The sequence below is a fragment of the Peromyscus leucopus genome, chromosome 7 (assembly GCF_004664715.2).
Source record: "Peromyscus leucopus breed LL Stock chromosome 7, UCI_PerLeu_2.1, whole genome shotgun sequence".
Taxonomy (NCBI): Eukaryota; Metazoa; Chordata; class Mammalia; order Rodentia; family Cricetidae; genus Peromyscus; species Peromyscus leucopus.
In genome coordinates this window covers 3,285,174-3,308,746 of record NC_051069.1, presented here as the reverse complement: position 1 = coordinate 3,308,746, position 23,573 = coordinate 3,285,174, and the positions used below count along the sequence as shown (strand labels likewise).

At 39.9% G+C, this 23,573-nt stretch overlaps 1 protein-coding gene across 3 annotated transcripts in view; it reads left to right on the top strand.

Annotated features, from left to right (window-relative positions):
• Positions 1–6,032: 6,032 nt before the first annotated feature.
• Ice2 (interactor of little elongation complex ELL subunit 2) overlaps positions 6,033–23,573 on the top strand; it is a 40,220-nt gene continuing 22,679 nt past the window's right edge. For all 3 annotated transcript variants that reach the window (XM_028865975.2, XM_037207365.1, XM_037207366.1), the window contains exons 1-9: positions 6,033–6,162; positions 7,074–7,214; positions 8,488–8,592; positions 17,202–17,451; positions 18,650–18,769; positions 20,741–20,878; positions 21,408–21,524; positions 21,743–21,902; positions 22,780–22,961. In XM_028865975.2, the coding sequence (XP_028721808.1) occupies positions 7,174–7,214; positions 8,488–8,592; positions 17,202–17,451; positions 18,650–18,769; positions 20,741–20,878; positions 21,408–21,524; positions 21,743–21,902; positions 22,780–22,961 (1,113 nt within the window). In that variant the 5' untranslated portion in view covers positions 6,033–6,162; positions 7,074–7,173. The remainder of the gene's footprint in view (positions 6,163–7,073; positions 7,215–8,487; positions 8,593–17,201; positions 17,452–18,649; positions 18,770–20,740; positions 20,879–21,407; positions 21,525–21,742; positions 21,903–22,779; positions 22,962–23,573) is intronic.

Sequence of the window (23,573 nt, the reverse complement as noted above, 5' to 3'; positions counted from 1 at the left end):
TCCACAGAACTTCCTCTTGTCAGGGATAATCTTGGGAGAGGCGGGGCAACAGAAGTCTCCGCCCCCAGGCTCCACCCCCCTCTCACTGGCCCACGCATACACCTGAGGAAGTCAGTAGGCCCAATCTAGAGTCTGCTGGTGATCACAGATGCTCTGCTTCAAGATGGCAATCATCATGTCACTGTAGAGGAAACAGCTGCTCTCTGCAGGATTACTGTTGCCATTGGTTGGTGGACACCCAAAAGAATGGACATCCAGGATCTCGTCTTGAAGGCCAGCAGTGTAGCCGGTCTCAGGAGGTTTCACAGCAGTGTTGGGTCTGAAAGCATTTAGCTACACAGTTGTCAGCACCCCTAGCTCCCTTTCACCAACCTGCCACATAAAGGACAGGGATAGAAGTCTGTAGCCCCAGCTGGGCGGTGCCCAGCACTCGGGAGGCAGAGGTAGGAGGATCTCTGTGAGTTCCAGGCCAGCCTGGTCTACAAAGTGAGTTGCAGGAAAGGCGCAAAACTACACAGAGAAACCCTGTCTCGAAAAAACAAAGAAGGAGGAGGAGGAGGAGGAGGAGGAGGAGGAGGACGAGGTGGAGGAGGAGGAGGAGGAGGAGGAGGAGGAGGAGGAGGAGGAGGAGGAGAAGAAGAAGAAGAAGAAGAAGAAGAAGAAGAAGTCAGTAGTCCCAAGGCCCAAAGGAGTGGGCTAAGCAGCCAGGACAACAGCAGGGACCTCACTGTCAGAGACCCTGCATACACTCACTGCCTGAGAAGGAACTTTGGCCACACTCCATTGGCTCACTACAACTGAAATCACTGAAGAGACTGTTCAGTATGTTGAAGCCTACCCATAATCCCAACATTTTGAAGGCTGAGGCAGGAGGATTGCAAATTTGAGGCCAGCTTGAGCTTTAAACTGAATATCAGTCTATCGAGGAGGCTATAAACTAAGACCTTGTTTGAAAAAATAAATAAAAAAGGAAAGAGAGAGAGAGAGAGAGAGAGAGAGAGAGAGAGAGAGAGAGAGGTGAACTGAGTGCCCATGCATGCACTGGTAGGTAGGATTTGACATCCTGCTCCTAGCCACACCCACAGTAGCAGCTGTCCCTGACCTTGACTGATCACATGCTTTTGAAAGGACAGCAAAAAGAATAGTCTTGAAAAGCTCAAAGAAGTCCAAGAGAACACAGATTAAACCATTGAGTGGAACTAGAAGGCAGTGTGAAATATGAAGGAGAAAAATCAGTGAAAACAGGTTCTTAACACGAACCAAACAGAAATACTGAAAATGAGGAATGAGTCTAATTTTTAAAAAAAAAAGTTCAATTGAGGTTTATAGATGGCTCAGTGGTTAAGAGCACCCACTGGCTGCTCTTGCAGAGGACCTGAGTTCAGTTCTGAGCACTCATGTGGTGGCTCAAACCCACCTGTAACTCCACTTTCAGGGGATCCAACCCCCTCTTCTGGCATTCTGAAGACACTGCAAATGTACATAGAACACACACATACATTCATGCACACACACATACATATAAAATAAAATAAAAATAAATAATGCCTGGAGAGATGGCTCAGCAGTTCAGAGCACTTGTTCCTGCATGTACATGGTGGTACTCAACCATTCCTAACCCCACAGGCCCTGCACACACGTGGTGCACAGACATACATGCATGCAAAACATTTATAAACTTAAAATAAAACAAAGAAACCTAAAACAAAAATTTTAAAAATAAATGTCTTCTAGAAAATTCATTTGAAAGCCTCACCTACAGAACACATCAAGTGGGAGAAGACTATGAGAACTTAAAGACAGACCTTTCAGAATACCAAATTCAGCCAAAGAAGAAAGAAAAAGGGGAGCATTCAAAATTTGGATACCATTGAATAAACGAACATTTCCATTATTGCCATACACAAGTCAAGAGAATAAAGATTAAGGGTAGAGGAAACTCATTAAGTGAAATGCTAACAGAAAACTTCCCTAGTCTCAGAAAAGCATGGACATCCATGTACAGAAGACTTCTGAACCCCCAAAAAGACATGACAGGAAAGGATCTTCACCATTACACAACCACACTGTCTGAAGGATATGCCAGCACTCGGGTGATAGCGCAGGGCTAGAGTGCCTGGCTAGCATACATAAGACCCTGGGTTAAATCCTCAGGACAACAGCAATAAGAAATCAATAAACAGCCAAGTACATAACAAAAAAGAACTATAAAGTCTCCAAAGTGCTAAATCACATTTAATAGCAGCCCCATTAGGTTAAGAGGAGATTTCTCAGGAAAAGCCCGCCGGCAAAGAGAGCACAGAATGACATATTTCAAGTCGGAAAAGCAAACAACTGCCAATCAAGATTACTACACTCAGCAGAGCTATCCTTCAGAAGTGGAAGGGAAAGAAAGATCTCCCAAGATAAGCAAAAACTGAGGAACTTCAGAGCTACCAAACCAGCCTTACAACGGCTACTTCATGGGGGATTCAGAAGTGAAAGGAAGAAGGTACACAGAATAGAAGACACACAAGAGAGATCTAGAATCTGACATTGTCTTTATGTCCCACAATAAACCGTCTGTAGCAGGAATCCTAAAAGTTCTTATTAATAAAATCAAACCTGAGCCAGGTATTGGGGTGAACACTGGAAGATCAGAGAAGCAGAATAAGCCACAGCTAACCTCACCTGGCTGACTTCTCAGCTGATCTTGTTTCCTCAGACTGGAAGCCTCTGTGTCCTCATCCCAATGGCTCTCAGCTGAACTGTGCTGCTCGAAAGCCTGAAAGCTTAACCAGCCAAATGCTTAACCAGCCAAATGCTTCTAATTTCTGGCCCTCACGCCTTATATACCTTTCTGCTTTTTAGTACTAACTACTCCCTGGGATTAAAGGCGTGTGTCACCATGCCTGGCCGTTTCCAATGTGCCCTTGAACTCATACAGATCCAGAGGGATTTCAACCTCTGGAGTGCTAGGATTAAAGGTGTGAGTGCCACCATTTTCTAGCCTTTGTATCTAGGCTGTTATGTTCTCTGACCCCAGATAAGTTTATTAGAGTGCACAATATTTTGGGGAACACAATACCACCACATTTCCCCTTTTTTGTCACAAAAATGAGCGAGTAAGAGAGAAACAAAAAGTTCTCAAAACAGCTAGAGGAAAATCAACAGCATGGCAACCATAACCCGCATCTTTCAGTAAAAAATCTCTGAACACAAGTAAACTAAATTCTTCAATTAAAGCATACAGGCTATTGGAGCATGGTAATGTATGCCTATGCCTATAATCCTAGTGCTTGAGAGGATTGTGAGTTCAGGGCTATCCTGGCTACATAGTGAGTTTAAGGCTACATAGGGAGACTCTGTCTCAAAACAACAAAATGGAAAAAAAAAAAAAGAAAAAACCAAAACAACAGCAAAAGAAACAAAAGCCACCAGCATCTGCTGCCCATGAGAAACTCCCAACACCAGGAAAGACAAACAACAAAAAGGAAGAGATAGAAAGATGGTTCAAGCAAATAAAAGAGAGGAAGATGCAGATGAGTAAAATTGAAAGGGAGAGCACATATTGCAGCTGATATCATAAAAGTACAAAGTAACATCAAAAAGCATTTTTATAACTATGTTAGCAAATTGGAAAATGTAGGAAAAAGTGGACACATCTCTGGAAAATATATAGAATGAAAAGGCCAATGATAAGTAATGATGTTTGGTACAAGGAAGGATAATGGAGTGGGGAGTATCAGCAGTAGAGGCCTATGATCCTGGTACTCGGGTAGCTGAGGCAGGAGAAACACAAGCTCCACTTAGCCTGGACTACATGGATAGACTATATATATATATATATATATATATATATATATATATATATATATATATATATATGATACATAACTTTTCCCCAGAAGTCTAGGAATTCTAGGCCCAGCTACTGGCCAAGTAGGATCTTGGTTTGCAAATGGCTACATTCTTGCTATGTTGTTACATGGTGATGGATATCTTGTCTCTCTTCTTTTTCTTACAAGCTATCCATAATTACCCAGCTATACTGAATTCCTTCCCAAAGTTCTCACTGCAAAGAACCATTGCACTGCAGGTTAAGACTTCAACATATGAATGGGTAGGGCGGTAAACATTCAGTGCCTAACAGATGTCTGAAGTCATGAGACGATATTTTTAGTTTTAGTTCACTGGTCATGGGATGGTAAAAGGTGAGTTGACTGCCTGGGCACAGAAGGGTTATCCGAAACAATATCCAAGGTGATTTCTGATTCTAAAAAAGTGTCATTCTATATACCGTCTTGCCCTTACTAGGACTCAGATACACGAGGCCAGTGCATAATGCTAACAATAATCTGGATTCTTAACAACAGCACATGTTAAGTTACTTTCATCACTATGACAACATACCAGACCCAAACAACCTAAAAGGGGGAAGACTTTCCTATTTTTGAGGTTTCTGTTCAAGATCAGTTTGATCCCTTGCTCTTTGGTCTGTGAGGTGAAAGATCAACTGTGGAGAAAGGAAAACTGCCCCATCCCGTAACAGCAAATACACGTCTTTCTTCAAAGACACTCTCGGTCCCTCACACTAGCCATTTCCCTCCTCCGAACTCACAAAATGTCTTGCTTGCACCATTGTGTTGATCCTGTCACTGATATAATAGAGGGGAGTCTGTATTTACCTCCTGCTTTCAGTCTGTGGCCATTTGACTCGTTTCTGGGCCGACGGTGAAACAGAACACAGTGTCCAAAAGCACACGGCAGTCCACAATTCTGCACCTCCTGGTAACCAAGAATCAAAAAGAGGGCAAGAAGGGCTAACAGTATCTCTGTCACTGACTCCCAATAGTCAAAAGTTCTGGAAAACTCAGTATGCAGACTTGGTCCCTCATGCACTCAACTCCAAACATAAAGTATATGTTGCTCAATGACCTAAATTCAAGTAGAACCTGTGTCTTAAAGAACCCACCATATCCTGGTAACTCCACAGGCTTGGTGACCAAGCCCTTAGCATATAATCTTCAGGAGATATTTATAATCCAATTCATAACACCTTATCTTAGAAGGTTTATTTTTATTTAAGTGCCTCTGTGTGCATGCCACATGTGTGTGGGTACCCACAGAGGCCAGCAGGGGGTGCCAAATGCCCTGGAGCTGGATTAGAAATGGGTGTGAGTCACCTGATGTGGGGGCTGGGAACTGAACTTGAGTCTTCTGGAACAGTAGCAACAAATACTCTGAACTACTGAGCCCTCCTCTCTCCAGCCCCAGTAACACATTTCTTAAGTAGCTCACCACTTTCTTTTTTGTTTCATTTAATCAAGGAGGCTTTAGAGTCCCCAAGATCAAAAGTTCTTGGAAAAAAAATAACAGTATTTAGTCTTGGTCCTTTGTGAACTCAACATCAAACACGAAGTATACGTGTTCAGTACATCTTTTCTTTATGAATTGCAGCAAGACAAGTGTGAGAAACACGTGAGCCCATTAACAGACATTGGCATCTATCTAAAATGGGTCAGTGAGTGGAATGGAGAATCTGGGTGTAATGAGGGCCTAACATGTGTTGAGTAGTATGCTAAACACAGCTTCAAGCTTTGTCTTATGTAGACCTTTCCAAACTCCCCGTGTACGTATTAAGAATTGATGAAAAGGGCTGAATATGTAACTTGGGAGAGTGCTTGCCTGGCATCCTGAAGGACTAGGTTCCCTTCCCAACACCATATACATGAGGTGTGGTGGTGTACGTCTGTAATCCCCACACTCAGGATGTGGAGGCAGGAGGATGAGAAACTCAAGATCATCCTTGGCTGTGTTACTTACGGTGTTTAAGGTCAGCCTGGCCTACTTGAGACCCCCATCTCTGAAACAAAACACACATTAAAAACTAAGAGTCAGGCTCAGGGTTAGGGAAGCCTGAGGTCACAGCCCGCTCTGTCTGTGTGGGTCTCTGGACACCACCCTCCCTGCGGCTGGTCCGTCCGTCCGTCCGTCCCTCCTCTCTGGGGACTCGCACACAAGCCCCGCCCGCGGCGCTCGCGTGACGTCATCACGCGCGGCCGTGCAGGCGCCCTCGGGGGCCTTTAAATGAGGCCTTCCCAGGCGCGCCGCAGTGAGTTCGGCAAAGCGTGTGTAGAACGGTCGGCTTTTCCCCGGGCCAGAGCCGCTTGGGACCCTGAGGTGGGCGGAAGGGCGGCGGCGGCGGCGGCGGCTGCGCGCGGACTCCCTCGGGCTCGCCGGGGACGCGAAGGGGCGGGAGAGGGAGCATGGCGGCCCGGGTCTGAGGTAGCGCCTCAGCGGGCTTGCCTCACAGGCCTTCTTCCCTCACAGGCCCTGAGCGGCTTTCCCCACTCGTGCCTTTCCCGATACTTTCTCTTCTCTTTGCCTCCCCTCAGGTCCCTTGGCGTTCACCGCCCCCCTCCCCTCCCCCTCAGCCCCACTCAAAGGGGAAACGTGGGGTCGGTAGGTTGGGAAGGAAGCCCATGAGACCCCCACAGGCGCCCAGAAAGCCAGTCTTTGAGTCTTAACTCTATCCAGCCCGCACGGGGCGACAGGACACGGCACCCAGCGTGGGGACATCAAGCTCCAGCTTTCCCTGTGTGTCTGTTGGTACCTCTGAGGGTGCCCGTGAATGGTTCTTTCTCTTGAGTGGCCAGCCCCTCCTGAGCTCTCATACATGCAAAGTGGCCTTTGAAAGATGCAAGGTCCCTGGGAGCCAGAGCGCCTTTTCTGTGTGCATGGTGTCAGGATCTGCCCCCCACGACAGTGTCTGACTGGAAGGGAATGGAAACAAGATTTAAAACGGTAGCGAGGGAGCCAGGTAGAGCTAAGGCATCGGTCTGCCGTGGTGTGAACAAAGCGAGAACACCCTTCTGGTCTGGGTTTCTTCCTGACTCAGCTGATGTCCCCAGTTAACACTCCTTGCTCCAGTTCAAGGGAAATGACCCCTCCTGTGTCGGCTTCACCACAAAGAATCGGCGGCCACGTTCTGCTGTTGGTTTTAGTCAGTCGAGGGTAGATGTTAAAGCTAAGGTTCTTTCCCGCCCGAGTTAATAATCTCGGCTTGATCTTGACCTTTTGTTTTTCTTCAGTTGAATGTAGACTCTAGGAAGGATCCGATCCTCATTCTCTCGGAGCCTTCCCTGCCAGGCTGAAATATTGTGAGCTAGAGTGAAGGAGAAATCTAGGAAGATGAGCTCTAGCATAACCATGAGTGAACCGAGACTGAACTGGTGAGTTGGACCTCTTCCTAATCCACTCTGGAGGAGCAAGGCAGGGACGGTGGGTATCATAGGAAGGGAAGATTTCTGGCTTGAGAGGTTTTTTTTTTTTTTAAAAAAAAAAAAAAAAAAAAGGAAAGAAAGAAAAATAAATAAATTTTCAGGGTCTCAGAATTTACCCTATTCATATTCCAAGCCTTTTGAGTTATAGCTGACCAATTTCGACTCTTAAAATAATAACTCAGCACCCAGATTCTTAGTTATAATTTCATCTTATGATTATTGTTTTCTTTTGGGGGAGAAGTGCTGAAATTGTTCTCAGCATTGTAAGTTTTTTAATTCCTTCACTAAAGCAGCATTGACCATAACATGTCATTGTCAATTATAATGGGCTTTTTTGGAGGGGGTGGGGATTGAGATGGCGTCTCTCTGTGTAAGTAACCTTAGCTCACCCGGAGCTCACTCAGAGAGATCTACCTGCCTCTGCATCCTGAGTGCTGGATTAAAGGTGTGTTTCATCATGCCCAGCCTGTACTGCATCATTTAAGATCCTTCCTAGTACTATAACATGTGGTCCACTTGCTGTGCAGATATTCCTGCACACCTCTGGCACTGTGAAACCACAATGAATTTTACAGTGTTAAAGGCCTTGAGGCTCTTTCTTCCCACAGAGTCCTGCTGGTCAGTGTCCTCTCTAGATTAATCTCAGTATTTTCTATTTTTTTCTTTGATCTAACCAGCATTGACTATATTAGTCTCAAACTAATTTTGATGTTATGAAACTCATCACTTTAGAGGTGGTTTTAGCAAACACCCATCATTTACTCCATTTAGCAAAATCAGATAAAGTTAACAATAAAAAGGATAGCCAGTGTTTTCATTTGGCACGAAACATAGTACAGGAAACAAAAACAAGTTGAGCCACATTTTTTTTGTCATCAAATATTTTACCATTACAGTTCATGGCCAGAGATGAGCCTTGTCTCATCTTGATTATACTTCTTTCTGTTCCATCTTAAATGTTCAAGTTTCTGAAGTTTAATTGTATACTATAGGGAAACAGACTGTTGGCACTGGAGAATCTCATACTGCCCCAACCTTAAAGCCATCCAAGAAATAGAATATCTAAACACACAGGATCTGGCACATGAAATTAAACTGACTAGGGGTGATGGTCTGGGAAAAGCTGGGGTAGAGGTCATAAATTATAGCTGTAGCATTATGCTGCTTTGTCTAACATGAGATTTTGAATTGTCACATGCATGTAAATTACTTTATTTCACAGGGATGTTACACCCAAAAATGGCCTTAAGGCATTTTTCTCTCCAGAAAATTACAAAGATCATTCCATGGCTCCAAGCTTAAAAGAACTCTATATTTTGTCTAACAGGTAATGTTCAATTGGTTATTTATCTTCACATTTCATTGCTGTTTTTCTGATAGTTGAAATTTTATGACTATATTAGTAAACATTTAAATTATAAAAATGTGAAAAATAGAAAATAGAAGAAAGCTACTGATAACATTTTGATATTTACCTTTCTCCTTATATGGCTGTGTATTTATTTACACAAAATGAGTTCATAGCTGTAATTACCTCAGAACACCATAAAACTTCATAATTTACTTTTATCATTAAAAAATCAGTGTTTTGTATTTATTTCCATGCACACATATAATATTTTCCTTTAATCTTAATTATTAATTGCCTATTCTTTATATATGTACTTTAAATTCCTATAGCAAGTCCTGTGCGGAAACTTTTTTTTTAATTCTGCAGTTACTTCTGTATGGTAAAGTCATACAAATTTAGTCAGACTATGTGTATATTTTATATTTTAATAGATGGTATCAAATAGTCAAAAGAAAGTTTGTCTTCTGTGGTATAAATGACTGCTCAGCGATAATGTTCAGTTCTTCCTGCTCACACACCTGTAGCAGCTCTTTTTCTGTGTTGATTGACTGGGTCTCGTGTGCCATGGGTAACTCTGGAGACCAGAGATGTGGAGTAGGGAGCTGCTCCAAAGGAGTTTGGCTCTGCTGCAACCCTGTTAGCTTTCAAAGGGAAAGAACTGCGTTTGCCCATCTCTTTCTGCCTTCTCGATGTTCTTTCCGTCAGTTACCCTACTGACTCTTCTGTCTTCATTTTCTCTTACTTTCAGTCATTTTGATCAACATCTGAATATACTGTGAGTTCTGTTTTAAATAATCCTCTCCACAGTCCTTTCTGTTCCTGCTTCTTTCACCTGACTTTCACTACTTTAGAGGTGTGTATGTGCTGACATGAAGCGAGGGATGAAAAATATGTCAGGCATAGAGGAAACAACACAACAGTGATGGTCCTTCACAGCAATAATTATTTTAAGTATAGGTAGATAAGACTTCTCGATGAAAAGGCAAATCAGCAGCTGAATTACAAAACAGGAAAAGGTTGCTTTCTGAAACTTCCTCTGGCATTCTCAGTGAGCTTTTGACTGTGGAGCTCTCCCACTCAGCTTTCTTCCCGGTCTTCTGGTCTCTGTAGTAGTTCTCAGATTCCTTCGCCATCTTCATCTTCATGCCTCTCACAGTGCCTCATCATTAGATGTGCTTTTAAGCTTTGAAGAAGTACTGATTTTGTACCCTCAACCTAGTCTGTTGAATCCAAACCACTGAGAATCAAGAATGCTTCTGTGGACTTAGTTTATAATGAATGTGTGTGTTTGTGTGTCTTGTACTGTACACATCAAAATACTCTCCTTTTTGTATAATAGGAGTTATGATAGTATGTGTTATTGTACATGTATCTAGATGATAAATTCTTAGTTAAAGCATATATGTGCTTTTATTTGGATAGATATTGCCAGATTGTTATTTAAAGGATTAAAATAAGTCTTAATTAATGTTTTTGGTAGTATAAGCTTTAGAAAGTTAAGATTCATAAGTATGCATTTATGGATTTTTTTAAAAAAATTGTTACTGTTATTCAGTTTTTATCATTTCCTGGAGATAACTAATTTCATAAAACTTTCCAATAATTCAGTACCTTTGATTATTTAAACCAAATGATGTTTATCAACGTCCTTTACCTTTTATCTGAAATGTTCTTAAGGTCAAAGGAGAAATAGTCTGGGGTTGGTATGGTGATATGCTTAACCATGGCCTTGGAGAATTGCCAAGGGTCCTGAACTAACTTGACACCCAGGTTATTGCGTTCAAAATTTCAAGGGAAGCAGGCAAGTGATGGCAGGCAAGGGAGGCAGGGAAGTGCTGACTCAGTGCAGTGCCCAGAAATGATATATGCCAGAACATTCACAAGTGACTCCACAAAAATGCCTGAGGATTCAGCAGAAATGCTTAGTGGTGACCCAGCAAAACCTCCAAACAATGGGTCAGCAAAAACACCAAGTAGATAGCCCAGCAAAAGCTCAAGTAATTCAGTGTACCGGCAAGTTAAATGTCATTTTGATACAGGTTAGAGTCATTATGGAAAAGGAAACCTCGCTTGAGAAAATGCCCCCACCAGATTGGCCTATGGGCTACCTGTGGTACATTTTCTTGATTGATGATTGATGTGGGCTGTGCTACCCTGGGATTGTGATCCTAGGTGCAATAAGAAGGTAGGCTGAACAAGCCATAAGGAGCAAGCCAATAACAGCAGTCCTTCATGGCCTCTGAGTCAGCATCTACCTTCAGGTTCCTGTCCTCTTTGAGTTCCTGCTTTGATTGCCTCAGTGATTAACTGTGATATGAAATTATAAGCTTGAAATAAATCCTTTCCTCCTCAAACTGCCTTTGGTCATGGTGTTTTATCACAGCTATAGAAACCCTACATAAGATAGCTTAGAAAATGCTGAATGGTGGCTCAGTAAAACCCCAAGGGTGACTTGACAGAAGTGCTCTGGGACAACTCAGCAGAAATTCCAGGTAGTGAATCTGGAGAAAATTGCCCAAAGGTGGCTTAACAAAATTTCCAAAAGATGACTCAGCAAAATTGTTCAGTAAGAATTCAGCAAAGCTGCTAGATGGAGACTCAACAGAAATCTCCAACAGTGGCTCCACAAAAATACCCAATAATTCAGTAAGCCACCAGTTAGTTACTTAAACAGAACACTAAATCATGACCCAGCAATAATACAAATGATAACTCAGCCTGACATCTAGCAGTGACTGTGCTACCTGGCACAGCCCTGAGATGACTGCCCCATACCTAACAATGAACACAATACCCAGTCATGACAAAGTGTGATGTACTCTTAATAGAGAAAAGCAGGAGCAATTATGTATGCAACCATTGGCTTTATTTTCCTGAAGAAAAAAATTTCCACAGCCCAGAATCTGAAACAAAAATCTTGAAATAGAATTGACACCAGTCTCCTTAATGTCATTTATTTAAACCTGTGAGCAACACAAGGATCCCTGACAGACTAACTTAGGTTTGAGTAGCCAACTGAGTCTCAGGAAGACCTCTACACAGAAGTGCTCCGGTTAGGACAGACGGACTGTGTGGTGCCTGAGAGCAGCCGAAGCACTGTCCGGGAATCTGGGAAATACCCACACAATCACGCTAACAGGTGGTTGGTTTCGATCCGATTTCGGTAGCTCACGTATCAGCACCTGTTTGGAGCCAGAGCCAGCAGTGTCACTGCCTGGGTTTACACTAAGTCCCGCCCGTCACACTGTGAGAAAAGTTACCTGTTGATGCTGGCACGGCTAAGGCACCATGTAGATGACTGCTCAGTGTGGTGGTTCCCTTGTGTTCCTGAGTCACAGAGGAACAGGGTATGAAAGAATTGGGCACCTTGCCAATTACCTTGTTCAAGTCCTCACTCTTAGTTGAACAAGGCTAAGTCTGGACAAGCTGGGTAGAAACTCACTCAAAAATAACAAAACTTGTGGAAGAGCACATTGATGTAGAGAGAAAAAATTCAAACACAGCAGAATTGGAACTTCAGCGGGGACTACCATTATACCCAATTCTTGGATTCTGTGAACATTTTATTAAATTCACTTATCTGTTCATCTACCTTTAACTCTATTCTGTGTCATTACACCTTGTTTGGATGCCTTTCAAAGTGAACTAACATTTGTACTCCTTCCCTTAAAGTAGCATAGTGTTGTTTTTTTCATTTTTCATCTATTTATTTGTTTAATATCAATTTATATACATTATGGTATCAGGAAAAGTTACAAAATCACTGGACCCATAAATGTGAATTGACGTGTTAGTTTCCTAAGGTTCTCTCTCCAAGGCTTTTGAGGATTTTTTTTTAATGTGTGTGGGTGTTTTGCCATGTCTGTGTACCACGTGTGTACAGTGCCAGTGGATGCCAGAAGAGAATATCAGATCCCCTGGAACTGGAGTTACAGACAGTTGTGAACCTGTCTATGTGAGTGCTAGAAATTGAACCTGGGTCTTCTGCTGAGAGCTAGTGCTCTTAACCAGTGAGCCATCTCACCAGTCCCTTTTAGGATTCATGATGGCAGACTAGGCAATGGCGGAGGCTCCAAGGAACACAGGCCTCTGTCTGCTGCATGCTCTCTCCCAGGATCCTGCTTTCTCATTCCAGTTGTTGGAAGCTTCTTCCTTCCTCCAGGAATGATCTCAAGTAGCTGCAAGGAGTGCATGTGTCTTGTAAGGAGAGAGGTTATTGAAAGCTCTCTGATCTTCTTCTCTCCCAGCACCTTTCCTACACTCTTTAAGAGTTTTGATTTGGGGGCTTGCCCCCTCTTTTGTTCATGTTTTAGTTTAGCATACAAAAATAATGGGTTCCATCATGGCATCTTCATCCACATATTCCATTATACTGTGTTCTCATTCATTCCCTCTACCCATTATCTCCCTACTCCCTAAGCTTTCTCCCCCAGATAATAACCCTTTGTTTTCTTACTTCATGCACTCTGTTACTCTCTTGATTTTCCACTTCCAAATTAAGTTCAACACAAATATATATTTTCAATGTAAGGCCATCATTTGTTTTTCTTAGTCTGGCTTATTTTGCTTAACAGAATAATTTGTAGTTGCATCCATTTTCTTGTAGATATTCTAATTTTTTTTAACAGCTGCATAAAATTTCTTTGGGATTTTTGTCCTAGTCTTCATCATTTCGGATAAAAATTCTAACTTTATCTTTTTTTTTTTTCTTCTTTTTGAGACAAGGTCTCCTTTATGTAACTGCTAGCCCAGAGCTCACTCTTTAGACCTACCCTCATCTTTCTGCATCTGCCTCTTTGAATTCTAGGATTGCAGGTGTGGCTACCATGCCTGGCTTTGATATTAGTCTTCATTCTCCCACCGCTTCTTACTTTAATGGTTCTTTGGAAGTATAGTTTTGCTTGGCATTTCTTGGGCATGAGTTATATAAAGGAGAGGATATTTTTCTGGAAGTTAGCCTTTAAAAAAAAAAAACTATAATCTTTTTCTTAGAATATGCTTTCCTGTCATTAGACTTTTTAATACAGCACAGTTTATTAGTGTAATTTACATTTTAATGTAAAAGAAAAGCACAAAGCATTGATATGTGTTTCTAGATTTTTTTTGTTACAGCAAGAAACTGATTTGGGGGTTCAGTTATTTAGAACTTTGCTTGTTGGAAAAAACATTTTTCATTATTATCCATAATATAGTAATTTTTGTATTCTCTAGCATGTTGGAATTGTGTTGATTTCAAAACTGTGAAATATTTATTCAACCCCATCGCATCACCAAAAGTCATTTTGCTCTTAATTTCAGTATAAAAAGCATTCACTAGACTGTTGTACTCTACACATGTTTATAAAACGCAAGTACCACCAGAATAATGTGATGTTAAAAGTTAGTGTGAATAGGGCTGGAGGGATAGCTCAGCCGTTAAAGGCTAGGCTCACAACCAAAAGTTAGTGTGAATAAAGTAGAAAGTCAATATGGCTTTTTTTTTTTTTTGGAAAGAGTTATTCATGTAGAAATAAACACCTGCCTTTATTTAAAATTAAGCATTTTAGTTACAGGTCTTTATAATTGAAGTTTAAGCCAAGTTACTAAATAGTTCTGAATAAAATGAGAAATAATTGCTGTAAACTGATTAATGTAAAAGAAAACTAAACTCCAAGATTCAAGTAGATTTTGAGATAAAGCCCAGAAATATTTCCAAATGTGGTTTTTAAAGAAACTGCCAAATTAGTCAACTTAGAGTCTAGCAAACTAACAGTTTGGAACATTTCCTTTATTTCGTAGCAACTTGAAGTCAAAAGGAAAATGATAGTTGACAAAATGAAGGAGGAAATTTCAAACTATCAACTGAAATAAAATGCAGTGGTGTAATGTATGTAGGTAGTGCTGTTGGGTACTTGTGGCAGCCCCTGATGAAGATTTTGACAGCACTGCACTTGAAAATGATCTTGATGTGCTGCCGTTTCATTCTGTGCTGCATGTAGCCAATTTAAACTGCTAGAATGTCTTGACATTCCTACTTGGGCATATCTGAGTCAGCATCTCGTTGCTGCTGCAGCTTAATTAAATTTGCCAGTTTGTGCCAGGAGGACAGACATGTTCTCATATTCAGAGAGACAGCTGTGAAGCAGTATTGTTAAGAGTTGCGGACACAATACTGTTAGGTTTGAATAGCTCTCAAGACATATTCTAGTGAGAAATCAATTTGCTGTAATACATTTCTACCAAGATCAGCAGTTAATATTCATTTTGTTAACCTAAAATGAGCTTATTTTTATAGAGTTAGCAGAGAAACTTTGAGCTAAATATGTGTTCTCTTGCCTGTATTTCTGGAGTCAGCCTAAACATCCCAATTTTAATTTTCAAAATTCTCTTCCCATTAACTAATTAGCTATTTGTTGAGTTTTTCCATTCATAGTTTATCTCTGAGAGTGTTTTAAAATGATTTTGCTTTATTTGAGGGAGGAAGGTTCTTACTCTTTTCTAAAATACTATTTTGAGACTTTGGAATTTATACCATATTTACTATAGTATTATAAATTAGTAGTTCCCAACTTCATCAATAAGGCCCAAACTTTTTTTTTTTTTTTTTGGGGGGGGTTGTTTCAACACAGAGTTTCTCCATGTAGTTTTGGTGCCTGTCCTGGATCTTGCTCTGTAGACCAGGCTAGCCTCGAACTCACAGAGATCTGCCTGGGTCTGCCTCCTGAGTGCTGGGATTAAATGTGTGCACCACCGTCCAGCCCTTTGTACTTTTTCATAGCAACTATTTTTAAGAACTAATGTCCCTCCTTCATTAGCCCAAAATGAGATTGGTAGCTGTTTATCAGAAACGTAACCTTTAAAAATAGCATGATGTCCTAAATATATAATGTGAAATAAAAAGAACAATACCTACCCTGTATTGTGTAGTGCATCTGTATACAGACATTCCTACAACAGAAAATGCAGTGATTGGGAAGATGGTCCATTTACAATGGGTATGGCATGTGTACAGCCTATAAGAGGCCCTTGATTCAATTCTCAGCACCAAATCTTAAAATGAACAGGACTGTATTTAAGAGAAGCAGAATAAAACATACTAAGCAGTGATCATAGACAAAAATAAATGTGGTGTCAAAGTAATAGCAAATCAGAATTGTTTTTATGTCAGAGAAAAAGAACCTTTACAAGTTGTGTGAAACAGTGTCATATGTTCTGAACATCCAGTATTCCTCCAGATTATGGCCAACCTTTCCCTCTGGTGATGAGTTAGATGCTCCTATTGGCTTAAAGAAATGAATGCTATAAGGAAAGTAGTATGTCATGATTGCGACCTTTGTTCCCTTCCCTCTTTCCCTCTTAATCCATGGTCTCTAGACCACTCTTCTCAGCTAGCTATTTGGTAAATTTACTTTGGATACCTAATATTGTGTGTGTGTGTGTGTGTGTGTGTGTGTGTGTGTGTGTGTGTGTGTGTGTGTGTGTATGTGTATGTATATAGTTTTCTTCTTTTGTGTGGATGTGATTTTCTTTCATTCATTCGTCAAACAACTGGTTTAAGATCCTGACAATTGAAGAGTGTACTGTAATCTGCTGGTTAAAGCTCTTGGACATAGCATACACTAGCAAGTATAATTATTAATGACTGTTAGTGAATGAGTCAATAGATACCCATCATTCTCATTAGTTTTCTTTCCTCCATGAATTATCATTGTTTAATTTGTAGCCCAGTTAAAGAAACAATGATTGTGGTAGAAATCAGAGTTGTAGAGACGAAGGGAAGTGGAGTTTTTTGGTAGATTTCTATTCTCTTACTGAAATTGTAGGAAAACTGAATGGCAAAGGTAGAAACAATTTATGAACAAGATAACCTATAGTTGTGTGTCCTACTAGAATAGTAAGGTGACTTTTTAAATTGGAGGTGTCATTTTACAAACGTCTAATATCAGGTTCTCTGGCTGCTACTACTGGTTGCCTTCTCTTTGAACACACCTCCTTATAGATATTCTGTGATTTTTCTTTCACATCCATAAAAAGCATAGAGACATTTCCATGGCTTTAACCATATACATGACAGATAGAAGATTGTCCAGTCTTTCTAAAATCACTACTGCTTCCATAAAATATAACAGTTATTGGAATTTTATTTTTAGGTTCTAAAATAACCAATGGAAACCAGAAAATTGTGTGACCTCATTTTATTCTGTTCTTAATGTCCTTTGTTCACCATTTTAACTGATATACCTTACTGAAGAAATTAAGCATTAAAAACCAAATAGCATTTCAATAAGTAAATGTTAGTATAATTCACAAGAATGATTTCCCTTTTAATAAAAGGGGAAAGTTCCAAATAGAATAGCTGGTTGAAGTGTGCCTCTCTCTGTATCAGGTGGCTGAAGGTAAGCCTACAATGAGGTCTTTTCATGTAGAATACTTAATCTACACTAAATGACTGAACATCAAAATGCAGGTGGCAGAGTTAGATAATAATCCAGAAGTTACTGTTAATCATGCCATATTATTCTCCCTTTTGATTGAGAATCATAAGTTCCATGATAGTAATCTTCATGTGAAAAGCACATATTTGTAAATTGTATTTTTTTTTCCAGACGTATAGGAGAAAATTTGAATGTCTCAGCAAGTTCTGTAGAAAATGAGCCTGCAGTTAGTTCAGCAACTCAAGCAAAGGAAAAAGTTGGGATGATTCTCCTTCCAAAACCAAGAGTTCCTTATCCTCGTTTCTCTCGGTTCTCACAGAGAGAGCAGAGGGCTTACGTGGATTTGTTGGCTAAATATGCGAAGATCCCCTCAAGTTCCAAAGCTGTTGGAACAAATACAAATGAATTCCTGCAGTATTTGGTATGTATTCATCAGCTTCAGTAAAAATACCAAGAATCAGGAAATAATTCTCCTTTATATTTCTTTTCATTTTTCTTTGTCATTGTTGATTTATTACTTATTTCTCTTATTAGATACAGTCGTATTCACAGAAATGGGACAGTGTTGGCACTTGAACCCTTCTGTTGATTTTATCGTAGTTCTGGCATCTGCTCTGCTGTGCAGCGGCCTTATTCCAGTTCATCTTACATCCTAGCAAGAGCACCTTTACAAGCTTGCTGTGATCAGTTTCAATCAATTGCATTCATAATCTTATTACAGAAATGACAGTATGCTGAATGTCTTTCTAACAAAATCTTTGGTTGTCCCTGTGATTGTTTCTTTAAGATAGAGTCTTTAAATAAAGTTTTTGTTTTTTAAATAAAATTTTAAGATCAAATGCTGCATGTGTTTTTAAAGCTTTGGTCTATAGTTATGAATGGATAAATTGTTCTTCGAAAGGTTTGAATTATTTGTTTATACCACTATAAGAGGTTTTGAAGGCACCTTCACCAACATTAGACATTGCTCTTTCTTTTTTGGCCTTTGTTGCATATGAGGAAATTGATGATTTCTTATTTTACCTAAATAAATATATTGAATACCAATGAAACAAACATCTCCATGTATCTATCTGTAAACGATTATTTTCTATTTTTTTCTTACTGTTTTGTTTTGAAACAGTGACTTATATGTCCCAAGTTGTCTGCAGTCTTTGGTAGCCAAGGGTGACTAAACAACTAATCCTGCCCCACTTCCAAAGTACTAAGGTCACAATACTAAACCCACAAGGTGCCAGTAAACTATTCCCTAGAGGGTTTTTGTTTGTTTGTTTGTTATTTAGTGTATGTGAGTGACCTGTCTTTACAGACACCAGAAGAGGGCACCAGATTTCATTACAGATGGTTGTGAGCCACTATGTGGGTGCTGGGAATTGAACTCAGGACCTCAGAAGAGTAGACCATGCCCTTAACCGCTGAGCCATTTCTTTAGTACCTTCTGTAGCGTTTTTAATAACAAATTTATAATTATTATTTAGTGATTTTTAAATTATTTTCTTTGTGGTTTCTGCTCTGGATTTGATGTTTTATTCTTTGAAGTTCAAATTATTAGGGCAACTATTGAGGAATGGATATTTTTAGTGAAACTTTATTTAAAGATGTGTACTTTTTTTTTTAAGGATATGAAAAAACATGTGAATGAAGAAGTTAATGAATTCCTAAAGTTTTTGCAGAATTCTGCAAAGAAATGTGCACAGGATTATAATATGCTCTCTGATGAGGCCCGTCTCTTCACAGAGGTAAAAGATCACATTTACATAAACTGCTGAGCAGTAAATAATAGTGGCATCTCTAAAATGTGTGAAGAAGACTCTGTAGCTTAGGGAACTGTCAGCTTTAGCAGGTTAGTTACACAGAGGCCACTGCACTACTTAGTGTGTGAAGTAGTAGAACTCATGACCGCTCGGAATATAGAGGTAGGCACTTCAGTCCATACCTGAGGTTGCTGCTGAGGAAACGATTTGTTTGGACCGAGCTGGTGACCCAAGACTACAGGAATTTAATGTGCTACTCGAAATTATTCACTGTTTAGAACCTAGGAATTTTTTGTTTCTGGAATTTTCCATCAGTCTTTTCATTCTTTGTTTGATACCAGAGAACAGAAACTGAAAGTTGAACCACAGGTAAAGGTGCACTGTCATCATCAGACAGCAGAATGCTCTGTGGTGCCATGTAAATGCTTCAGGGGTTTCCTTTCTTCTTTTCTTGAGCAGTGCTGAGTTAAGTGAATGCAGTTGCAAGCACTGTAACATCTGGCGCAGTTTCACCAAGATTTGCTGATAAATAACCAGGACGGACCTTGCCACTTGGTGCTTACATATTAGTTCCCTTTGTTTGTTGAATTCCTACAATGCCCATGACAGAACGGCACCATCAGAGGTGTATGCTCACTAAACTACAGACAGGGAGGAAAGAGGCTGTACCATAAAGGTATAGTTTACTGAGAATTGTAAAGCAACTTTTCTGTTCTAGCCCACACCTGAAGTGGTTAGGAGTGATATCCTTAATAGCATGTAGATGGAAGAAGAAGAAAGTGTTAAACACAGTGGGGCACATGTCCTAGGAAAAGGAACTACAAGATGTGGCTCAGCCACTGAAGGCATTTGCACCAAGCCTGACTACCTGATTTCCATCCTAGGGACCCACCCACATGGTAGAAGGAGAGAGCTGACTCCTCCCAGTTATCTCTCTTATCCCCTGCCTCTCTCTCTGCCTCCTTCATACATATCTCTCCTATCCCCTGCCCCTCTCCCCTCTCCTTCACACACACACACACACACACACACACACACACACACACACACACACACAACTAAATAATAAAGATGTGCTGAGCTAGTTACTAATTTTAACTTGAAGCATTTTATAACTATGTAGAAGGAGGGAATATAAATAGAAAGTTCGAGCTCCTGTGATCTAAAATACATCCTAGCTGGTTGTAATGGTACATGCCTTTAGTCCCAGCACTTGGGAGACAGAAGCAGGCAGCTCTCTGATCTCTGAATTGCAGTCCAGCCTGATCTACATAGTGAGTTCCAGCCCAGACAGAACTATACAGTGAGAGCCTGTCTGAAAAATAAAATATATCCTAAAAGGTTTAGGTACCATCCATTGACAAAAGATGACAGAGTGCTTTTAAAATTATCAAAACTTTACCCAGTGATGGCCCTGTTCCTCTGAGCTACTTACATGTTATCACAAATACATACTTTTCTTGAGTACTTAGTCTATTTTTTTTTTCAGAGCAAGTTGTCATGTAGCCTAGGCTGGCCTTGAACTATTGGCCCTCCTGTATCTCCCTTCCAAGTACTGGGATTATAGATATGCACATATTCGGCCAGCCCCAGCTTCATGTGTTGCTTTTACTGTATGTAATACATCGTGCAGAAATTTTCATGTGGCTTCATTTCTTTTTTCAGTTTCCTAAGAAGCATAGAAAATATCTTGTCTTCTCTATGTAATTTTAAATTTTAATAAGATCACTAGTTTTAGTATTATTAAATATCACTATTTCAGGAAATTAGGTTAAAATGTGTTATGAAAACTAAGAAATCAAATAGGAAATACACAAAATGTGTGGATTATTAGAAGAGAAGATGAGTGAAATGGATCTAATTTTGAAATTAATAAATTTATAGCCATATGTAACCAATGTACATTTGTTAGGGAAGTATAATACAAATGAGTAGTTCTTATTTTCTATTTCACAGCAAATGCTAAGAGCTTGTATTGAACAAGTGAAGAAGTACCCAGAATTTTATACTCTCCACGAAGTCACCAGCCTAATGGGATTCTTTCCTTTCAAAATAGAGATGGGACTGAAGTTAGAAAAGACTCTTCTTGTTTTGGTAAGGCTTATTCTGTGAATGTGAAGGGGGAACTGGGAGCTTTGGCTAGAAACATCCTTTATGTCTTATGTAGACACTGTTTAAATTTTTAGGATACATGATGCACGTGCAATACCGTATGTTTTTAAAATACTGCTACTAATTTTGTTTCTTGACTTTTTCCCCCCCACTTTCCTTAATGCTTCTCAAATAAATCAGGGAACTCCATTTAAAAAAATTATTCACAAATAGTTGAGAAATAAGTATATGGAAAGGGTATTTTAGCGCCCCTTTCTTCCGTGTTGTAATTTATGTTTCATTAAAAAAAGTGAAACTGCAAAAGTGGTGGGAAGATTCCAGGAGACTCCTTTGGACCTTTTTAGAAATGATAGCAGTAACAAAATCATTGCATGTGGTTGTCAAAACTACGAATGAATGTCTTTGCTTAAGGAGGTTCTAAGATTGACATTTGAAATTTCAGTTAAGTTTCCTGTTGCAAGAAAAATACATTAAGGTTTTCACAGTAACATTCATTTTTCCACTTATTTAGGGCAGTGCAAAGTTTGTAAAAACAGCATTTCCCTCGATGCCTGTGAAGTTACAGCTTTCAAAAGATGACATGTCTTCCATTGAGACCCCACAGCAGAAAGCTGAAGCTCTGCACTATGTAAGTCACAGTGGCTTTCCTAAAAGCTTAAAATAATCCTAATAATTATACTGCACAAAAGACGTGCAGCCTGGTTGTTCTAACATCCTTTCTGTGATGTTCCCTCCTCCTCATTACTTTGTGGTAGAAATGTTATGAGTGACCTAGATAATAAGACGGGCATTGTTCTGTTTATTTATGAAGCATAAATCACAATACAGAACACAATTGTTTTTCAGGATATTAGTAAAGACCCGAATGCAGAGAAGCTTGTTTCAAGATACCATCCGCAGATAGCTCTGACTAGCCAAGCATTATTCACCTTGCTCAATAACCATGGACCAAGCTACAAGGAGCAGTGGGAAATCCCAGTGTGTGTTCAGATGATAGCTGTGGAAGGTTTGTGATTTGGTATGCCAGATAATGTACTCAGAAGGGCTGGAATTACCTCATTTCAGCTGTGCAGACATAGATGGCTGTGTGCCACACACAGATCTCCATCTTTGTTTAAGGAGAATGAGAATGTAACATTTAGACTCAGTAGAGCTTTTCCTGCTCTAAAGTTGCAGTAGAACTGACTGCTGAGACCTGTGGTACCTGCAGTTATGTTAAGGAATAAGACATAGAGAAGAAATTCGTACTTGGGGTAGCCATATATATGGCAGATGGGCAACTTCTGTTTGTCACTTGGATGAAGGAATGCATAACTTTATTAGACAGTTTTCAGGGGTCAAATTTCCAGGACTTTGTTGTGTGTTATTGGGAACCAGAATTAAAGTATGTTGACAGAGGACAGCGTTTGTCACCAGTAAATTAATATTTGCACATTAGTTGCTCTGTTAGTCTGGTTCATATTTGACCATTTTATCCTCCAGAATAATATTCAACATAAAGATATAAATGAAAGACTGAATCTTCATTTATAAAGATAAAACGGTACTACAGGTTAAGAGTTAAGTGTAGTCTTTTGTAAAAGTATAAATGTATTTTGCTAGCTCCTGAAAGAACAAAGGAATAAAGACAACTAACAGTACAGCTCTAAAGCCCAGAGACCTTTAGACATTGTTGGAACACATTTCTCCTGGGGGCTGGATCCTCCTGTCCATCAGTACTAAGGGGCTTAAAGACATGGACAAGAGGGGCAGGTGCAGGAGCCGTGGCACCACTGCCCTATCCTGTCTGGTTAGTGATTCTTCTGACATCCATTCGGTTTCTTTTTTTTTTAAAATAAAACTACCAGATACTAATCACCACTTGCTTTTGTTTCTATTTTAAGGTTCCAAACCAGTTAAAGTAATTTATATTAATTCACCACTTCCCCGAAAGCAAATGACAATGAGAGAAAGAAATCAAATCTTCCATGAAGTACCATTAAAACATGTGATATCAAAAAACACATCAGTCCCAGTCTCTGCAGTCTTTATGGACAAACCTGAAGAGTACACCTCTGAGATGGACGTATGTAAATCTTTTCCTCCCTTGCTTAGGGTATATTTGTTTATCCTTTTGGAGCATAAACTTATATTGCAAGTCTCTAAACTTTGTAGTTAAAATAGTCTTTACTATACCTGTGTTGAAACATTACTTGATGTGTGATTAATATTCCAGTTTTTATGTATCACTTAAATTTTTTTAAAAGACTTATATTTAGCCATATGTAGGTTTGTGTGCCTGCATATGGATATGTACTTGTGAGTGCAGATGTACTCAGAGGCCGAAGACATCAGATCCCCTGCAGCTCAAGTTACAGGCTGTCATGAGCCACCTGATATGGATGCTAGGAACTGAACCTGAGTCCTCTGGAAGAGCAGCAAGGGCTCTTAACCACTGAGTCATCTCTCTAACCCCCTCACCTAAAATAAAATTTAAAAATCAAGACAGTGATATGAGTACACCATTTTCTGAAACATAATGTATATAGTTGACAAATATATGAAAGTATGTTCACCATCATTAATGGTCATGAAAATGCAAATTAAAACCATAAAGAACCAAACAGGTAGCTCGGTCAATAAAGAGCTTGCTGTAGAAGCATGAGAATCTGGGTTCAAAGATCACTAGCACCCACAT